General features: G+C 41.0%; 1 protein-coding gene across 5 annotated transcripts in view; it reads left to right on the top strand.

Moving 5' to 3' along the window:
* Positions 1-17889, top strand: part of KIN (Kin17 DNA and RNA binding protein) — a 39655-nt gene that overhangs the window by 7237 nt on the left and 14529 nt on the right. For all 5 annotated transcript variants that reach the window (XR_001338519.4, XR_608743.6, XM_014346361.4 and 2 more), the window contains exons 3-10: positions 681-724; positions 810-932; positions 1952-2133; positions 5318-5366; positions 6212-6272; positions 11756-11885; positions 15000-15050; positions 17313-17381. Coding sequence is in view for 3 of the 5 variants with exons in the window: in XM_014346361.4 (XP_014201847.2) it covers positions 681-724; positions 810-932; positions 1952-2133; positions 5318-5366; positions 6212-6272; positions 11756-11885; positions 15000-15050; positions 17313-17381 (709 nt within the window). In the remaining 2 variants the exon portion in view is untranslated. The remainder of the gene's footprint in view (positions 1-680; positions 725-809; positions 933-1951; positions 2134-5317; positions 5367-6211; positions 6273-11755; positions 11886-14999; positions 15051-17312; positions 17382-17889) is intronic.

The raw sequence follows: 17889 nt of genomic DNA, 5'->3' as shown, positions 1-17889 counted from the left end.
ATTTCATGTGGAATCAGGGCAGTTTTGTTGTCATAGATAGACTGGGGTCATTATGCCACCATCAGTGGCACTAACAGACTTCATGAAGGACCCATTCCAAAGGTATGTGGTAACTGTTTCTATGACTGCTTTACCAAGACAAAAAATTTCAACTCCCAGCTGACTTTTAACTTAATCCTTAAAAGCTATAATCTTTTGGAGTTCTTCCCTTGATCAGTTTTTAAAGGTTCATAGCCATATTCATGTAGATGTTTCATATATCATTTGGACATTAAAACTGTACTACTGGCTAGATGCAGTGGCTCACGCCTATAGTCCCAGCACCTTGGGAGGCTGAGGCAGGTGGAGATCACCTGAGGTCACGAGTTTGAGACCAGCCTGCCCAACATGGTGAAACCCCATCCCTACGAAAAATACGAAACAAAATTAGCCAGGCGTGGTGGTGGACCCCTGTAATCCCGGCTACTTGGGAGGCTGAGGCAAGACAATCACTTGAACCTGGGAAGTGGAGGTTGCAATGAGCTGAGATCACGCTATTGCACTCCAGCTTGGGTGACGAGAACGAGACTCTGTCTTAAAAAAAACAAAAACAAAAAACTGTACTACTGCTTAAATTTCAGAAAGATGATGCTATATGTTTGTAGAAATTACCTTAATGCTTTCCTTTCTTTCTTTCTTAGGGAATTCCGAAATGACTTTCTAGAACTTCTCAGGAGACGCTTTGGTAAACATTTTAAATATTGTGCAAATAACAGCTTTATAAATGGCATAATCTTCTGAGGATCATCAGTGTCATATTTTGTTCTCAGGCACTAAAAGGGTCCACAACAACATTGTCTACAACGAATACATCAGCCACCGAGAGCACATCCACATGAATGCGACTCAGTGGGAAACTCTGACTGATTTTACTAAGTGGCTGGGCAGAGAAGGTAAGAATGAGATTTTAAAGTTGCTTTTTCTTTCCCACTTCTAATCTTCATAGTCATCCTATGAGATGTTTGGGATAAGAAAAGAGAAAAAAAATTGGGTCAGTGTTCTGCTTTTTCATCGTGTTAGTTGATTCCATTTTGGGAGCATAATTTCTGCCTTAAGTTAATAGAACATCATATAACCGTTGGATATTGAATTGAATAAATACTATGCAAGATAATAAAGTTGTCTCTCAGTATCCATGGGGGATTGGGTCCAGGAGCCCTTGCTGATAACCAAAATTCACAGATACTCAAGTCCCTTATATAAAGTAAAATGATGTAGCACTTGCATATAACCTATATACATCCTCCCACATACTTTAAATCATCTCGAGATTTCTTATAATATTTAATACAATGTAAATAGTTTTTATACTCTATTGTTAGGGAAAAATGGGAAGGAAAAAATGTCTGTGCATGTTCAGTACAGATGCAACCATCCGTTTTTCTTTTTTTTGAGTATTTCTCACCCACGGTTGGTTGAATCCACATACAGTATCTAAATTTCATTAAATATAAATATGGAAAATCCCATTTGCTGCATGAATTTGTATATTTGAATATATTTTAGTGTATTTGGTGTTTTATTTTTGAGACTGAGTCTCGCTCTGTTGCCAGGCTGAAGTGCAGTGGTAGGATCTGGGCTCACTGCAACCTCTGCCTCCCGAGTTCAAGTGATTCTCCTGCCTCAGCCTCCTGAGTACCTGGGATTACAGGTGTGCACCACCACGCCCAGCTAATTTTTGTATTTTTAGTAGAGATGGGATTCACCATGTTGGCCAGGCTGGTCTTGAGCTCCTGATCTCAAGTGATCCACCTGTGTCGGCCTCCTAAAGTGCTGAGATTACAGGTGTAAGCCACTGCGCTCGGCCTGATTTGAGTGTGTTTGAATGAATAAATATGCAGAGATGAAACACATTCATATTTATGTTTTGCTTTGTTGTATGCTAATTTATGGCGGTGGCTGTTTCTTTAAGGCTTGTGCAAAGTGGACGAGACACCAAAAGGCTGGTATATTCAGTACATAGACAGGGACCCAGAAACTATCCGCCGGCAACTGGAACTGGAGAAAAAGAAAAAGCAGGACCTTGATGATGAAGAAAAAACTGCCAAATTTATTGAAGAACAAGTGAGAAGAGGCCTGGAAGGGAAGGAACAGGTGGGTAAGCAACATCATCCTGAGAAGCAATGTCCAGAGGTCTAAAGAAGCACAATGGCTTGGTTTTTTTGTTTGTTTTTTGTTGTTGTTGTTGTTGTTGTTTTGGAGACGGAGTCTCACTCTGTCGCCCAGGCTGGAGTGCAGTAGTGCAGTCTCAGCTCACTGCAACCTCCGCCACCCAGGTTCAAGCAGTTCTTCTGCCTCAGCCTCCTGAGTAGCTGGAACTACAGGCTCCCGCCACCACGCCCAGCTAATTTTTGTATTGTTAGTAGAGACAGGGTTTCACCATGTTGGTCAGGCTGGTCTCCAACTCCTGACCTCGTGATCCGGCCGCCTCGGCCTCCCAAAGTTACAGGATTACAGGCGTGAGCCACCGCGCCCAGCCAGCTTGTGTTTTTTCAGCATTGAATCAAGTTCTGTGGTCACTGTTCCTGAACTAAGAGGAAAACCAGCCTGGTGTCAAAAGCACATTTTTGGCATTGACAAACCTTGGTTTAATTCCTGACGTACTAACTTCATAATCTTGTATAATTACATAATATTTCCAAACCTCAATTTCCTTATATCTAAATAGAGATGCTACCTAATGGGAAGACATATACACAGATAATTTCAACTGATTATAATTAATTCAGTACTGGAGGTAAACGCAGCATGTGGAAACATAGAGAAGCAATGTTTACTCTGGCCTGGGGAGGACAGAGTATTTGAGGGTGGATACAACCCCAGTGCCCAGGAGTCTTGAAGAATCAGTGGGTGCAAGCCAGATGAATGGGGAGGGAAGGAGCTGAGGTGTTAGAATAACTAGGTTGGGGCATTTATTTCAACATATATTTATAAGCGCCTCCACTGTGCCAGGATTCTTTTAGGCACAGGGAATACTCTGAACAAAAGATACAAAAAACTGTCTCCTGTGGCTTACATTTTTCTTTTCTTTGGGACGGAGTCTCACTCTGTCGCCCAGGCTGGAGTGCAGTGGCGCGATTTCAGCTCACTGCAACCCCCGCCTCCTGGGTTCAAGCGATTCTCGTGTCTCAGCCTCCCAAGTAGCTGGGACTACAGGCACAAGCCACCATGCCCAGCTAATTTTTTGCATTTTTAGTAGAGACGGGGTTTCGCCATGTTGGCCAGGTTGATCTCAAACTCCTGACCTCAGGTGATCCGCCCTTCTGGGCCTCCCAAAATGCTGAGATTACAGGCGTGAGCCACCACGCCCAGCCTCCTGTGGCTTACATTCTAACACTTGTGTGTGAGCGGGCAAATATAGCCTGGTGTGTATGTGAAACTGAGTGTTTTTTGAACTGTTTATTGAGCTCTAACATACATTGATTAAAGTATGAGGTGCATTAATCTTATGTGTACAGTTCACTGAACTTTTACAAATATACGTGTGTAGAAAGAGTGACAGATAACCTGTGGAACCACCACCCAGATAAAGATATAGAACTTTTCTAGTATCCCAGAGGGTTTTCTCATGCTCGTTGCCAATTAATACCCCATCTCCCAGACGTAACCATTGTTCCAGTATACCACTATTGATTATTCATTAGTTTAGTCTGTTCTTGAACAGACTTAAAAAAAAAAGCTTTTGCTTTTCCTAAAGTTTATTGCCTTATATTTTTGTTACTTCCTGTTTAAGTTGTAATAGAAATAAAAATATAGGTAAACTTCTGCAGTTTGGCATAGAAAAGCTGCTTTTTGGCATTTAGAATAATTCTCAATTGGATAATATTTGCAAAGCATGTAAGTTCTATTTTTTTTTTTTTTTTGAGAGACTGTCTCTCTCTGTCATCAGGCTGGAATGCAGTGGCATGATTACAGCTCACTGCACCCTTGACCTCTGGTGCTCAAGTGAACCTCTTGCCTCATATGAGTAGCTGGGACTATAGGCGTGCACCACAATGCCTGGCTAATTTTTTTTTTTTTAATAGAGATGGGGGGTCTTGCAATGTTGTCCAGGCTGGTCTCGAACTCCTGGCCTCAAGCATTCCTCCTGCCTGAGCTCGACCTCCCAAAGTGCTGGGATTATAGGCATGAGCCACCATGCCCAGCCAAAGCATGTAATTTCTTTTTTCTTTTTTCTTTTTTTTGAGACAGAGTCTTGCTCTGTCACCCAGGCTGGGGAGGGCAGTGGCATGATCTCGGCTCACTGCAACCTCCGCCTCCCAGGTTCAAGCAATTCTCCTGTCTCAGCCTCCCGAGTAGCTGGGATTACAGGCGCCCGCCACCATGCCCGGCTAATTTTTGTATTTTTAGTAGAGACGGGGTTTCACCAAGTTGGCCAGGCTCGTCTCGCTCTTTCACCCAGCCTGGAGTGAAGCGGCACGATCTCGGCTCACTGCAACACTCACCCCCTGGGTTCAGGCAATTCTCCTGGCTCAGCCTCCTGAGTAGCTGGCATTACAGGTGCCCACCGTCACACCCAGCTAAATTTTTGTATTTTTAGTAGAGACAGGGTTTCACCATGTTGGCCAGGCTCGTCTCGAATGCCTGACCTCAGGTGATCCACCTGCCTTGGCCTCGCAAAGTGCTAGGATTACAGGCATGAGCCACCATACTGGGCCAAAAGATGTAATTTCTTTTTTTTTTTTTTTTGAGACGGAGTCTCGTTCTGTCACCCAGGCTGGAGTGCAGTGGCACGATCTTGGCTCACTACAACCTCTGCCTCCCGGGTTCACGTGATTCTCCTGCCTCAGCCTCCTGAGTAGCTGGGATTACAGGTGCATACCACCATGCTCAGCTAATTTTTTGTGTATTTTTAGTAGAGACAGGGTTTCACTGTGTTGGCCAGACTGGTCTCGAACTACTGACCTCATGATCCGCCCACCTCGGCCTCCCAAAGTGCTGGGATTATAGGTGTGAGCCACCGCGCCTGGCCAAAAGCATGTAATTTCTTAATTAGGATCTTAATCACTTGCGTATTAGGCACAGTAGTGCCTAATAGTAGTGCCATGGTGACATGGTGTGCAAGTTCCTCCTGTTCTATGGCTTTCAGTCTGGGACGTTTCACAGGAATGTGTGGTCTCCGCATAGGAACATTTTAGCTCTCATTTATTGAAAATGTCCTGGAGTTCCTCTGTGAACACTTTGTAGCCTGGGAACACAGGTAGCAAGTCATAATTTAGGTCTATTGAATGGTGATAGTGCACTGTACACCAAAACCTTAAAACTTTCTTTTTTTTAGGAGGTCCCTACTTTTACGGAATTAAGCAGAGAAAATGATGAAGAGAAAGGTAGTTTTCTTTTTTTAAACATAGATGCTTTTATATTGGCTTTGTTAAAAATGCAACTTGTCAACATATCTGAGAGTAAGACATCTAATGTGTCTGAGTTACATTGTTCTTATTAGTTTAATGAAAAGGTAATACTAATAAATTGATTGGATAGGATAGCTGAAGCTACAAGTAACAAAACTGACTACAATTAACTTAAACAATAAGGAAATATCTTGCCATAATAAGAATCCCAGAGGTAAGGTGGTTCTGCATGCCATATGGACACAGGGTAGCTGCCAACACTCCAGCCATCACATGCAGATTCTTCATTGTTGTGAGGATGGCAGAGAGCATCTCTGGATGCTCTTCTAGAATCTTGTTAGGAGCAAGGATACTTTTCCAAGAAGACACTCCTCCCTTCAATAGATTTCCTTTCAAATGTCATTGGCCAGAACTGTGTCACATGTCCACTCAAAAAGCAGTCACTGGGATTATGCTGATTGGATTAGACAATCAGAATTCACCCCAGAGATGAAAATGGTGTTATGTCCCCTGAGCCGCAGGCAAGAGGCGTGGAGACCTAAACAGAATTGGAGTACTGTTCCTCAGGGGAAATGGGGATAGAGCGGGGAAGCGCCCGTGTGGTCTGCCACGGTGACATGGTGTGCAAGTTCCTCCTGTTCTATGGCTTTCAGTCTGGGACGTTTTACAGGAATGTGTGGTCTCCGCATAGGAACATTTTAGCTCTCATTTATTGAAAATGTCCTGGAGTTCCTCTGTGAACACTTTGTAGTATCTTATCTGAGAAGTTTTATTATGATTTTCTTGAAATGTATGTATGGAATAACATTTTTTTCTTCTAGTCACGTTTAATTTGAGTAAAGGAGCATGTAGCTCATCCGGAGCAACATCTTCCAAGTCAAGGTGAGCTGCATCATTCACGGATATCTTAAAACATTAGGATTTTTGTGAAATGTTGGTTACTGCATTTTAAAGTATTGTGAATCATTTTTTTCTAGTTGTAGTTTTCACCTGTTTTTGGTTTTTATTGGTTGTGTTGTTTTTTTAGCAATTGTTCTTTTTTTTTTTTTAAGAGATGGGGTCTTGCTATGTTGCCCAGGCTGGCCTTGAACTCCTGGGCTCAAGGTGATCTTCCTGCCTCAGCCTCCCAGGTATCAATAGCTGGGATTACAGGCACGCCCTACTGTGCCCAGCTAGCAACTGTTCTTTTCCTATTTGCCTGTTATGAGATGATTGTGTTTTTTGAGGAAAGCCTCATTTTGATTATATGTTTCACATGAATAAACTTTTGCTTCTCCATGAATCCTTCTCCATTTAACGGTTCCTTATTCGCTATATAAAACTGTTTCTTTTCCTGTCTTAGCCCACTTGTCACAGTTTAAATGTTAGCTGGATATGCATTTTTCTTTTACTTGCTGCATTGTGAGTTTTCTGAGAATAGAGATTGTCAGCCTCTCTTCTTAGCCCCCAGTACAGTGTAAATACACCAGGAAACACTCAGTAATCATTGCCCGCCCTTCTAGGTGGTCTAGCACAGGGCAGGGGTCAGCAAACTTTTTCTATAAGAGCCACATAGTAAATATTTTAGGCTTTTTGGCCAGATGTCTTTGTCACAATAACTGAACTCTGCTGTTGTAGTGAGAAGGCAGCCATGGACAGTGCAGGAAGGAACTGAGCATGGCTGGGTTCCAGTACATTTATTTACAAAAGCCGGTGGCAGCTGGCATTTGGCCCTTAGGCTGTCGTTTGTCAAAACCTGGCATAGCATGTGGTCAGGTAGTTCTACCTACTTTCTACATTATCTTCTCTTGCAATTTTTATGTATTCTTTCACCAAATCTTTATTCACTATTTCTGACATGCAGTACATTCAGTTTTGTTACGGAGGTTAAAAAAGATGAGTAAGACAAGAGAGTCAAGTACCAGTATCTACTGGAATTTGCTTTTAAGCCGGATGATATTTTCTATTTTACTTAGTACTTTACATGTTGTTTTTTTAAGATCTAAGTTTTTCGGGTTTGTTTGTAGGTCATTGTTTATTTACACTATTGAATAAGTGGCTAGGAGTATGGAAGGAGATAGGTAGGCTGAATCAGCAATATAGATCAACTTTAAAATGATTTGCCAGATGTCTTAACTTTGATCAAAATAATATTTGAAAATTAATACCTACATTAGATATCATCAAGAAGTTGGTTATTTGGGTTCTACATCTGGGTACATTCCAGAAGAATTGTCTAACATTGGCATGATATGACCTGGAAGATCGGCTCAAATATAACACACATGCCTTATACTTTTAGAACTTTATGCATTTCTGTCTGTTCTTTTGAAGTATGTGTTATTCCTAGATGTAGATGAATGTTAAGATTGGTTCGTGTTCCCCAAATTGACCTCCCTTGTATTAGTTTTCTATGGTCGCTGTAACAGATGACCACAAACTGGGTGGCTTAAAACAACAGAAATATGTTGAGGTCATATTCTGGAGGTCAGATTCTGAATCAGTATCACTGGATTGAAATCAAGGAGCCTGCTGGCTGTGCTCTGGGGAAGAATCTGAGCTCTGGGGAAGAATCTGTCCCTTGCCTTTTCCAGCTCTGTTGGCCGCAGGCGTTACTTGGCTCATGGTTGCATGTCTCCAGTATTTAACACGAGCATCTTCAAATGTCTCTTTGCCCCATCCTCACATCACCTTTTCCTCCAGGTGTCAAATCTCCCTCCACCTTGCTCTTACAAGAAAAGGGATGATTGTAGTTAGGGTCCATCTTGATAATCCAGGCCAAGCTCCTCCTCTCAAGATCTTTAACTTAATCTCATCTGCAAAGACTCTTTTCTTAGATAATGTAACATTGATAGGTTTCAGGGATAAGGACCTGATATTTTTGGGGGTCTATACAGCCTGCTGTACCCCTATGCCAAACCTTGATATTAGCAAAAATATTAGTTTTATTTGACCAATTTTGATAATTTATTTGATAAGTTATCTATGTTAATATGTTGTGACCTGAGTCCATGAATAAGGAACAATATTTGTATAAGAATGTAGTGTCATAGATAATACAATTGAAAGACATCTAAAATTTTTTTTCTCTGAAATTATGGTACATAATATAGTTTGGGATTCATTCTCCTGTGGATTTATATCTCTTATATATCTAAAACCTAGAAAAACTAAATGATGTAGATATCAAAGTGGACATTTTAGGCTATGTTGAGGCACAAAAATGAGTCCCCTTATTGCCTGAAACAGTTTACTTGATTTTCATCTCCGTTTCTCCTTTGGGCTTCTTTATCTCCTTTAAGAAGGGCTAGAATTCACTCTAGTTACTGAAAGCAAAAATGAGGGCTGTTCAAGGAACCTTACTTTCCATTTTCATTCTACTCATATTCATATCTTGCCTTGATTTTATTTTAACTCTGCCTTACCCCTGTCTCAGTCTCTCACCCTTCTAATGGATCTTGATATTGCCAGCAAAAGGACCTTTCTAAACTTCAGCTCTTACCATGTCACTCATTTATTAACATCTCTTGGTTTCAGCATCTCTAAGATGACCTCGAATTTTTTTACATACTATTAAGTGACTTTTGTGATCCTGTATGTCTCCTGCCGTTTGCTCTCAGCTGTGCTCATTGATTTGTGCTTTCCTAAATGAGCCTGGGGTCTCGCCCTTTCTTGCCTTTACATCTGCTGCTCCCCTTCCTGGAATGCCCTTTACATCACCCTGAGATCTTGCTGGGCTCTTCTGGTCATCTTTTTCCCCATTATTGTCACATTCTAAGCATTTAATGATGCTGAGTAATTTTCTTTTTCTTTCTTTCTTTTTTTTTTTTTTGAGACGGAATTTCGCTCTTGTTGCCCAGGCTGGAGCGCTGTGGCATGACCTCGGCTCACCACAACCTCTGCCTTCCAAGTTCAAGCGATTCTCCTGCCTCGGCCTCCCAAGTAGCTGGGAGTACAGGCATGCACCACCATGCTCGGCTAATTTTTTTGTATTTTTAGGAGAAACTGGATTTCACCATGTTGGTCAGGCTGGTCTCAAACTCCTGACCTCAAATGATCCACCTGTCTCAGCCTCCCAAAGTGCTGGGATTTCAGGCATGAGCCACCACGCCCGGCCCAGTTGAGTTTTAAGAAGAGTAAATAATAGCCTTAAATAAACTCAAGTGTCTAAGCTGAGATTAATACCAAAATACTGAAATAATTTATAGATGTATTAATATTTGGGGACTCACTGTTGAGAACCTCTGAGGTATCATGGAGATTGGTAGAGGAGTCAGAAGGCAGAAAAATAAGCAAATATATTTTTTTTAAGTGGAGAAAAGTCTTTAGAAAACAATAGATTAATAAGCATTTCCAACAGATTATGACAGGAAGTAGGTGGTTTGTGAACATGAGACGAGGAAGTGGTGATCACTCAAGCCAAAAATAACCGCTTAATCCTAACTCCTCTTTTGCTAGGGTTATTAGTGCCTATTTTGTAGACATATTGTAGTTGACTATGATCTGAATTATCCCTGGATCCCTAGTTCAAAGTACACTTAAATCTAAAGGACATTTAAGTAGCAAGTTGAGGAACTTATCTTTACATGGATTTGGCCTGTTCAAAACCCATGTCCATTATTTATAGCTGTCACACCCTGGGTAATGCATTCAGTAATAGAATCAGAGTTTAAATATATGTTCAGTGGGTTGAATTACAGGTCAAAACCCAGTGGGTAAAATTTTACAAAGGTAAATGGAAAGCCTGACAGTTAGGTAAAGAAAAACAACCCCCATAAAAACAGAGTGACAGAGTCCTTACCTACAATTCTCCATAGAGAAAAGAAGTAGGGGTTTTAGTTGACTTCAAGCTTAAAGTAACCCAGCAGTTCATCAATCTAATGCTACCTTTAAATGCATTTTTTAAAGTCCAAATAAAGGAAAATAATAAATCTGTTGTATTCTCTACTAATCATGTATTTTTTTCTTGGTTAGCTCCATGGTAGCTCTGTGTAAATATTTATCCTTTGCTTCATCTTTTGTAAATATGACACATTAAATGATTAGATGAGTAAAAGTCATTTGATCAGCCAGTATTAATGGAGCATCTATTTAATGTGAGTTACAAGATAGTTACTGCCACTTTGCAGGAAAAAATAGATGCTTCCTCCCTACTACAAGAGAGGAGTCGTACATACAAATGATTATCATGCAAGGTGCAGTGTGATGCATGCCACAAGGTACTGTGGCAGTTCAAAACACTGCAAGATCCAAGAACCCTCATGAAGAATGGACCTTAAAGAATTTTAACAAACGGAGATAAAAGGAGAGATTATTTTAGGTATAAAACAAGGCATGTGCAAATTTTCAGAGGCTGAAAGCATAGGGCATGGCTCAGTCAATAGCAAATTGTTCTTAGTGACTGGTGTACATAGTAAGTCAGGGATGGTGACTAGAATGGTATTCTGGGGCCAATGGTGACAGTTGTATATTGGCAGTAAAGAATTTAGAATTTACACTGTCAGCCGGGCACAGTGGCTCACGCCTGTAATCCCAGCACTTTGGGAGGCCAAGGCAGGTGGATCACCTGAGGTCAAGAGTTCAAGACCAGCCTGGCCAACATTGCGAAACCCCATCTCTACTAAAAATACAAAAATTAGCCCAGCGTGGTGGCGGGTGCCTGTAATCCCAGCTACTTGGGAGGCTGAGGCACGAGAATCGCTTGAACCTGGGAGGCAGAGGTTGCAGTGAGCCAAGATCGCGCCACTGCACTCCAGCCTGGGCGACAGAGTGAGACTCCATCTCAAAAAAAAGGATTTACACTGTTAACTCTGGGCAGTTGGGAGCAGTTAAAAACTTTTAAGTAACACGTTGAGGACTTTGCTTTACAAAACCAGAACTGAGAGTAATGTGCTAGACTTAAACCGGTCATTTGAAAACGTGTCATTTAATTCTTGCATTTGGGTAAGAGTTGGGTCATGTTATTATCTTCATTTATAGATGAAGATTTGAGGCTTAGGTAAGTGAACTACTCCAGGTCCTAATAGAAGTAGCCTCAAACCCTGATCTGCTCAACACCAAAACCTAAGCTGCCTACCATCATTCTACTATACAAAGTATAGTAGCACTGACCGAAGGAGTGAGGAGAAGGTACAGAGAGTTAAAGACAGCACGGGTTAAATGCTCACACAGTGCTGATAGGTACAGAGAGTTAAAGATAGCACGGGTTAAATGCTCACACAGTGCTGATGGTTCTGTAAGAGATGTGGACAGGGACTCCATGGTTTTCACTAATCTCCTGTAAATTACTATGTCACACATTTATTCTATATTGTGAATTTTGCACATCGTAAAGCATTCGTCTGTGTATGGTTCTTGGTAACAAGCATGGTTCTCCTGTTCATCAGTACTCTGGGACCGAGTGCACTGAAGACGATAGGAAGTTCAGCATCAGTGAAACGAAAAGAATCTTCCCAGAGCTCAACTCAGTCTAAAGAAAAGAAGAAAAAGAAATCTGCACTGGATGAAATCATGGAGGTACAGTTTATGGACTGCGTGTGGACACCTTAGAACCCAAGGAAAATTAAATCATTTCACCATTTATTAGATTAATAGAAAATTAGGAAAATTATCATGTACGGACTAGGGAATAGTGACCTAGCTACATACAGTTCCCCGAACTGGAGTTGGAGCCCCCCTAAATAGGTTTATTTATTTATTTGTTTTTTATTTTTTTGAGATGGAGTCTCACTCTGTTGCCCAGGCTGGAGTGCAGTGGCACAATCTCAGCTCACTGCAACCTCCGCTTCCCAGGTTCAAATGATTCTCCTGGCTCAGCCTCCCAAGTAGCTGGGATTGCAGGCGCTTGCCACCATACCTGGCTAATTTTTGTATTTTTAGTAGAGATGGGGTTTCACCATGTTTGCCAGGCTGATCTCAAACTCCTGACCTCAAGTCATCCACCCACCTTGGATTCCCAAATGCTGGGATTACAGGCATGAGCCACCATGCCCCACCTAAATAGGTTTCTTTTAATGCCTCAGGTGCTGTCTTTGAAACTCCCTGCGCTTGTTACGGTCAGTAGAATTCAGTTAGAAATTGGAGTCCTTCATGGTTGGCCTCCCTCCTTCAACTGCTACTCTCCTGTTGACTTTGACTTCCACTTAGCACCTCCTAGCGAGCACGAGAAACCTGTGACATGTTTTTTTTTTTTGGTTGCTGTTTTTGTTGTTGAGACAGTCTCTCTCTGTTGCCCAGGCCAGAGTGCAGTGGCACAATCTCGGCTCACTGCAGTCTCCGCTCCCCAGGTTCAAGAGATTCTCCTGCCTCTGCCTCCCCGAGTAGCTGGGATTGCAAATGTGTGCCACCATACCCAGCTAGTTTTTGTATTTTTAGTAGAGACAGGGTTTCACCATGTTGGCTAGGCTGGTCTCAAACTCCTGATCTCAAATGATCTGCCTACCTTGACCTCCCAAATTGCTGGAATTACAGGTGTGAGCCACTGCACCTGGCCCAGTGTGACATGGTTTTAATTTGATTTAGCCTGATGGCTAAGTCTATGTGAAAAATCATTGGAAGTACATGATTATCCATATTTAGGGCCATACTTGGGCTCTAAATCTACCCAAGACTCTAGAGTAATACTGCAGGAGGTTCTTAATTTACTCCTAAATATCCCCTTCTCCATTCTAACACATAGCCTGCCTTATCAATGAATTAAGAAAATAGGTGGGAGAGAAGAGGCAGGATAGAAGAGAAAGAGTAAATGAATACAAGAAGCTAACTTTTTTTTCTTTAATATTATTTCCTCTGTCTCCTCATTTATTTTCGTCTTCATTGTGAAGGGATAGAAAATGCCGTCCAGTCTTTTTTTTTTTTTTTTTTTTTTTTTTTTGAGACGGAGTCCTGCTCTGTGTTCTGTCGCTCAGGCTGGAGTGCAGTGGTGCAATCCCAGCTCACTGCACCATCTACCTCCCAGGTTCAAGTGATTCTCCTGCCTCAGCCTCCTGAGTAGCTGGGATTACAGGCACCCGCCACCATGCCTGGCTAATTTTTTATATTTTTAGTAGAGGCAGGATTTCACTATGCTGGCCAGGCTGATCTTGAACTCCTGGCCTCAGGTGATCCACCCGCCTCGGCCTCCCAAAGTCCTGGGATTACAAGGTGTGAGCCACCGCACCCGGCTGGCTGTTAGTCTTCTCTGTTCCTAGTCCTCACACCATGCAGGATGATCTAAAAAGCTTCAAGTATAATGTTTAGATGAAACTTAGTATGAAACTGAGTCACTGTTACATGCTGCACATTGTGCAAGCCCCCGGGTCTGTATAGTAGAAAGAAAAACAGTCCTTGTTAGTCACGGAGCTTTCATTCTAACGTCAGAGCTGTTCAGCAGTGAATCAGTGAATGATCACAAAATGCTGAGTGCCAAGGAGGTATGAGGGTAGCGCCTGGGGAGAGAGTGAACGGTACCTAGACAGGAACGATCAAGCATCTGAAGGAAAGGCCCACGGGACTGGAGTGCAGCAAGCACCTGGTGGCGTTTGAGGTCAGAGAGCCAGGAGGGCCAACACCATAGAGGTCTTACATGCTGTGACAGGGATTTTTAAAATTTAATTTTATTCAAAGAAAAATGGAAAGCCAAATCGACCTTCTTTGAATATAATGCATACTAATTTTAGAACACTGTTTGTTGAAAAGGTGAAGGATTTAAAATGAGGTTTTGTTTTTTTTTTTGAGATGGAGTGTCACTCTGTGGCCCCGGCTGGAGTGCAGCAATGTGACCTCGGCTCACTGCAACCTCCGCCTCACAGGGTTCAAGCAATTCTCACGTCTCGGCCTCCCAAGTAGCTGGGACTACAGGCATGCACCACCACGCATGGCTAATTTTTGTACTTTTAGTAGAGACACCGTTTCACTGTGTTGGCCAGGCTAGTCTCAAACTCCTGACCTCGTGATCCGCCCACCTCAGCCTCCCAAAGTGCTGGGATTACAGGCATAAGCCACCACGCCCAGCCTAAAATTAGGTTTCGAATCAACCAAGGGATTATTACATTGTTTGATCCCATTGAAAATTGGTACTTAGGGTTAACTGTAAGCAGTTGAGAAGAAAAAGATTCGATATTTTCGCCATACAGCCCGACAGCTCTCTTTTCTTTGGTCACTCTCATTTATCTCTTGGTGGTATTTTTCTTCCCTTTCATTCATGAGCTTTACTGTCATTTTCAAACAGGGAGCCCCCTGTTTGCTACCAGGCTGTATACTTAACCACACTGTGCTACATTGATCCATGTGTTACGATTTTACTGCATGAAAACGTGGCCTCTTTTCCAGCTCCTGACAGTCACATGGGAGAAAGTGGGTGAGGGCAGGTAGTGGCTGGTCTTGCAGCTGAATAGGAGTTGTGTCTGTTTGCTTCCTAGGTCAGTTGACTTGCTTTATTATATACTTTTAAAAACTGAAGTTTTTTTTAAATCAAAAACTAATGACAAGTAATGTTTATTTGTATTTATCAGAGCTCGCAAATTATGTCATTGGTCTTCTGTGAAGTAGAGGGCTTCACAGTTCTATGGTGTTATTTTGCTAAATAGAATGGTATTTTGAAATCCAATGAGGATTTTAGGGAGATAATTTAAGACATTATGTGTTCTACAGATTGAAGAGGAAAAGAAAAGAACTGCCCGAACAGACTACTGGCTACAGCCTGTAAGTATTCAGTTGGAGTTTCTTGAGTTCTAAATGTATGTTTAAGTGAATGATTTAACTAGCATTTGGTATAAGTAACTAAACTTTTCAAACACGTATAATATATATAGATAGAGTTAGTTATAACTTATAATGACTTTTCTTCCTATTAGATCATTAATTATTGGTTGCACCTCTATTGGAGAGTTACTTCATGCTTATAGACTAATAATGTTCTTTAAGTTTAGTGCTAAACTTGTTTATGGGCATCTTAAATTTGAGCCAGGAATTTTCAATTTTTGCTATAAGACAAGAGGTTATGTTTTCAGAAATGAGTTCAAAAAGTAGAACTGTAAATGCCCAAGTGTTGGTTTTCAATTTACAACTTATTGGAACTAGAATGTCCATTTATTAATAGGTACATTGTGGAGAAAAGCAGGCTTTAATTTCACAAACTCAAGGGAGTTTTATATTTTATTGCTTATTTATTATTGCTTATTGTTTTAAAATAATTTAAAAATAGTTTTTAAACATTTAACAATATTTTAAAATGATTATTTATTGATGCTCTATTTTAGACTTACTGAGACATGACATTTTCATAAAACTTTCAGAGTGTCTTATTCTTTTTTTTATTTTTAAATAGAGACAGGGTCTTGCTCTATTGACCAGGCTGGTCTGAAACTCCTGGCCTCAAGCGATCCTCCCACCTCAGCTTCCAGAGTAGCTAGGACTACAAGCATGCACCACTAATGCCCTGCCAATTTTTGTATTTTTTGTAGAGACAAGGTTTTACTCTTTTGCCCAGGCTGGTCAACATAGTAGCCTCAAGTGATCCTCCTGCCTCGACTTCCCAGGGTGTTAGGATTACTGGCCCGAGCCACTGTGCCGATTTTTTTTTTTTTTTTTTTTTTTGAGATGGAGTTTTGCTCTCATTGCCCAGGCTGGAGTGCAATGGCACGATCTCAGCTCACCGTAATCTCTGCCTCCTGAGTTCAAGCGATTTTCCTGCCTCAGCCTCCCTAGTAGCTGAGATTACAGGCATGGGCCACCACATCCGGTTAATTTTGTATTTTTAGTAGAGACGGGGTTTCTCCATGTTGGTCAGGCTGGTCTCGAACTCCAGACCTCACGTGATCCACCTGCCTCAGCCTCCCAAAGTGCTGGGATTACAGGCGTGAGCCACCGCGCCAGGCCCACTGTGCCTAGTTTTTAAACTCAGAAAGGAAATATTTTTAACAGATCTACTGTGGATAAGGGCCAATAAGTACAGTGATGTAATGAATTATCTTCCAATTACTAGAGTGTGAACACATGAGAGCGTTTGAGAAATTAGCCCAGAAAATAGTATGACTAAATTGGAGAAGTTGTTTTGGCATTAATTGGGTTCATTTAGAAAGTCTTAAAAGAGAGACTTCAGAATAAGACTGTTCACATTTTTCCGTAAACCTATCTTTCTACTATTAAATACCCTCTCCCCAAAGTCCTTCCTAAAGTTTTGTTAGTACGATTTTAAGCATGGCTTTATGAAATACTTGACCATCTCTTTGATATATTCACTTGAAGTAGCAAATATAGAATCACTGCAGTAATATTGCATTGTTAGGCAATTTAATTTTCATTATTAGCTTTTAGACAACTAATCCAAATCAGGAAAAAATGGTAAAGAAGCAAACTCGGAATTCATTCATAAGAAGTAAGCCCAGATTTCCCTCCCATTTGAGAATTAGATGGTCAGAAGAACAATACCTTTAGCTATAACTAATCTGGAGGAATCCCAACTGTATGAAAATTCAAAGCAACTTAATGAGAAAGGGGCATAGTGAGAACTGTCCTGCATAAGCTTGCAGGCTCAGTGCCTTGCAATTTCCAGTGAGTCTCTTGCAATCTGAGTTTTTATCAGCAGTGAACAACTCAGCACTTTTCACTTCCTGCAATGGAAAGAAACCATCTGCGAAAGACGTGAAGTACTAGAGTTGAATTTTACCGATAACAGTCCTAGATTTCCAGAAATCTGCAATGTAGAAATCAGACATTTTTTATATATATGTATATATTTTTTTCCTCTTGCTAACCACGTTGAACAGAAAGGGGAAGAAGGAATAAAAGATTGCTAAGGAAATGTTTGTCATTGTTGGGAAGGCAGAGAACCCCAGCATTTCTTATTTGGCAGGGCAGTTACATTTTCCTGTGGTTTTGGGTGAACATAGTTTAAAAGGAAGAAGTAAATGACAAACGATAACTTCTGTCTTTCCTTTCATTTTTTTTGTTATTATTTTCTAGGAAATTATTGTGAAAATTATAACCAAGAAACTGGGAGAGAAATATCATAAGAAAAAGGCTATTGTTAAGGTAAGGACGTGCAATTATGAATGGAATTTGTGAAAAAAGCTTGGGTCACAGAGTGAAGCTATTTTGGTATTTCTTGAAAATCAAGTCCTAGTAGCAGAAGTACTATGTTTAAAATTCTTGATTATTCCATGAAATGGAAGCTGAATTCATGATTGTTGGAGAAATATTTCTTTTTCATCCATAGTTTCTACTCAGCGTTGATCTGTTTTCTTACTAGGACAGATAGTATGTATGAAGGCCCATCAGCACCTCTTCAAAACCTCAGCATGCATGCCTTGCTTGTCAGTAAAATGTACTTTATTTTTTAATGATAGGCCATATATTAAAAGTAGTGGCAAAAACTGCAATTACTTTTATGCCAGCCTAACAATTATACTGTCAGAGGTCTCATGAGGACTTCTTGTGTTTTGCTTGAGAAACTGTCTTTTGGCTACTCTGGGATTTTATTTATTTTTATTTTTATTTTTATTTCTGAGACAGAATCTGGCTCTGTTGCCCAGGCTAGAGT

This window comes from Pan paniscus, chromosome 8 (genome assembly GCF_029289425.2).
Source record: "Pan paniscus chromosome 8, NHGRI_mPanPan1-v2.0_pri, whole genome shotgun sequence".
Taxonomy (NCBI): domain Eukaryota; kingdom Metazoa; phylum Chordata; class Mammalia; order Primates; family Hominidae; genus Pan; species Pan paniscus.
Note: the sequence above shows the minus strand (reverse complement) of the source record. Positions and strands in the feature narration are given on the sequence as shown.